At 46.3% G+C, this 2,895-nt stretch overlaps 1 protein-coding gene across 1 annotated transcript; it reads left to right on the top strand.

The window, feature by feature from the left end:
- The first annotated feature begins 954 nt into the window (after positions 1-954).
- LOC130673832 (uncharacterized) lies at positions 955-2,562 on the top strand. The gene has a single exon (XM_057479044.1). It carries the CDS (start codon positions 955-957, stop codon positions 2,560-2,562), a length of 1,608 nt encoding a protein of 535 aa, XP_057335027.1.
- Positions 2,563-2,895: the final 333 nt, after the last annotated feature.

Here is a 2,895-nt window from a genome sequence, read left to right on the forward strand (position 1 = left end):
ATGTTTTTAAGGGATTAAATCTTCTACAAAAAAAGTTTCTAGTAGTTTTTTTATAAATTCATCTGTTCGAAAGTTATTAAAGCTCGAAGTTAAATTTATAGTAAATTTCGAGATCATTTCACTTTTCCGGCAAAACTATCAAACTTATCACAAAATATCATAAGTTCTTTCTAGTAGACTATTTCACCCCCTACAAATTATCTCTAAGAAAATTATATCAAATTTTGCATAAGTTCCTACTTATTTCCATTTTTTTGTCTAGCTCTTGAAAAAATAGGGTTCTCAGCAATTTCAAGAGCTTGATATTAATGTTAATAAGTAAGAAGTTATGGAAAATTTCAAAAAACTTTATCTGAAATAATTTGTAGGGAATGAAATTGTCTACAAAAAGATCTTATGACATTTTGTTATAAATCTCATAGTTTCGCTGGAAAAGTAAAAAGATCTCAAAAATTAATCTAAATTTGGCTTCAAGCTCCATTAACTTCCCGCAAGTATAGAAGCTGTTATTGCGTTTAAAAAAAAGTTGCTCTAAAATGGCATACCCCAGTGCTTATTCTCACTTTTTTCAATATTTTGAGTACGTGTGGAAGCTACATTATTTTTTCCGAAAATTTTGCTGTAATAGCTATGCTCTTCCCCTTCATTAGAATCAAAATCATCAGTGTTGGCCTCTAATAATCGTTCTTCCTTACAATTTACACTTACTTCGTTGGCTACTACTACTATTTCATTAGGTTCTACCATATCGTCTGCTCCTCGGGGGAGAAACCCAACTCCTACCGAGCGCGTCCCCAGGTGGCGGATAGGGGAACGTCCTCACCGGTCGTCAGGCTGGCGGATAGGGGTGAAATAAAATAGCCCCCGCGGACCAAACGTGGTGTGAGGAGAAGCTAAACTCCTTTAAAAAAGAGAGACGAGCGTGATGTTTACGGTGTTGAAATTTTTATTATGATGGAACAGCCTATTGATAAAAATTCGTTTACGGGGCAGGGGGGAGATACCCCAGCCGCGGCAGCGTCAGGTGGGTTAGCAGCACCTGCGCGGTCGACTACATCAAGCGACTGCTCGACGCCCTTGGTGGACCACTTGGCCAAGGGAGCAGCTAACGTCGACACTTCAAGTGAAGGCCAGGTTACTACTCCTGGGACTTTGGCGACGGAGAGTCTCGCAATGCGAGATGCGGCGATTTCAAGGGAGGATTCTGGCCTCCAGGAATTGCAATATGTCCTAAAGGAGACCCTCAGGACGATTGTAAAGAAACGAACAGTGGCGAATGAGGTGACTGCGGGAGTCAAAGAAGCGTCGCTTATATTGACGCAGCTTTTGACACACCGCAAAACTTGGAAGGATGCACAAAGAAGGCTCGCTCTTAATGAAAGGAAGGATCGCGAGAACCTGATGAATGAAATTCAGCTGCTGGAAAAAATTATCAAGGAGACAACCCGACCGACTACTCCTCAGAAGAAGGAAACTTCTCAAGAGCAGAAAGAAGTCGAAAGTCCCCCAAAGGGACCGGAAGAATCTGTTTCTCGTGAAGCAAAGATTCTGATTGCAAAGGTTGTTGCGGGAGATAAAACCCCTCACGGCAATAAGGCTCTGATAGGAAAGCGCCCGTTGTCATCACCTGAAGAGGGGGAGAGGGTGCCGAAGAAGACAAAGGAAAACGGAGACCAAAAACCCAATGAGGACCCATTCACTCTAGTCGAAGGGAAGCGGAAGAGGAAGAAACGGAAGAAGAAGAAGGCTGCCGAAACAGCTAGCAGTGGAGCAAAGAGACCGGGACAAGAAGGGACATCTGATGGACCAACGACGGAACGGACCACAGCATCCAAGGAGGCCAAGCAGCGGAAGAGGCGACAACGGGTGGAGGCCGTTTTGATCACACCAGGTGAGTCAGGATCGTCTGGAGAAGTTTTGAGAGCACTGCGATCGAAGCTCTCTCCGGAGGATCTTACTACTATTGTAAGATCGATAAGGACAGCCAGGAAAGGCGGTCTTCTTATTGAGTTCGAGGGATCTGTTAAAGATCGCTCTGCTCTCGATAAGAAGATCACCGAGGTGGCTGGTGGAGTTGTTGCGGTGCGCCATCTCGTCCCAACCACTACAGTGGTTATCGACGGGCTGGACGCTGCAACAACAGTTGACGAGGTAAGGGCAACCTTACGTCAGAGCATCAATGAAGGTGCAGACGAGCTCAAAGTTAATATAACTAAACCCAATAAATGGGGAGCTGACCGTGCCTTCATTGAGGCAAGATGCGCGGTCGCCACTACTTTAGAGGCCTTGGGAAAGGTCAAAGTGGGCTGGTTGGTCTGCCGTATCCGCCGCTGGGAACGGCTCGATCGATGCTTTCGCTGCCATGATCTTGGTCATTCGAGCAAATCATGTAAGGCGGAGGTTGATCGGTCGAGTCTTTGCTGGCGTTGCGGCAAGGCGGACCACCAGGCCAAGGCCTGTCCCAATTCACCACGCTGCCACTTCTGTGCGGCAGTAGGAGACGGGCGATCTGTCGATCACGCAATCGGTTTAAGGCGTTGCACTTCTCATAAAAATAGGTAAGGTGCTGCAGGTGAATCCACAACGGTGCAGGACATCGCTGGATCTACTTCTGGCGCGGAGACAAGACTGCAGAATGGATATTGTTCTGGTTTCAGAGCAATACCATTCAGCGTCCGGACCAAATTGGTTCTGTGACCCTTCGGGGACAGCGGCAATTTGGATTCCGGACCTAGGGTCTGTTTCCGTGATAGACAGTGGATCCAGGGATGGTATTGTATGGGTAGTTACGCCTGCGATCACCTTCGTGTCGTGCTATTTTACTCCTAACGAGCCTATCGCTGACTTCCGAAAGAGGGTTAATGAACTCGAAAGAGTCGTTCACAATCTTGAGGG

This window comes from Microplitis mediator, chromosome 8, assembly GCF_029852145.1.
Source record: "Microplitis mediator isolate UGA2020A chromosome 8, iyMicMedi2.1, whole genome shotgun sequence".
In the NCBI taxonomy this organism is placed as follows: domain Eukaryota; kingdom Metazoa; phylum Arthropoda; class Insecta; order Hymenoptera; family Braconidae; genus Microplitis; species Microplitis mediator.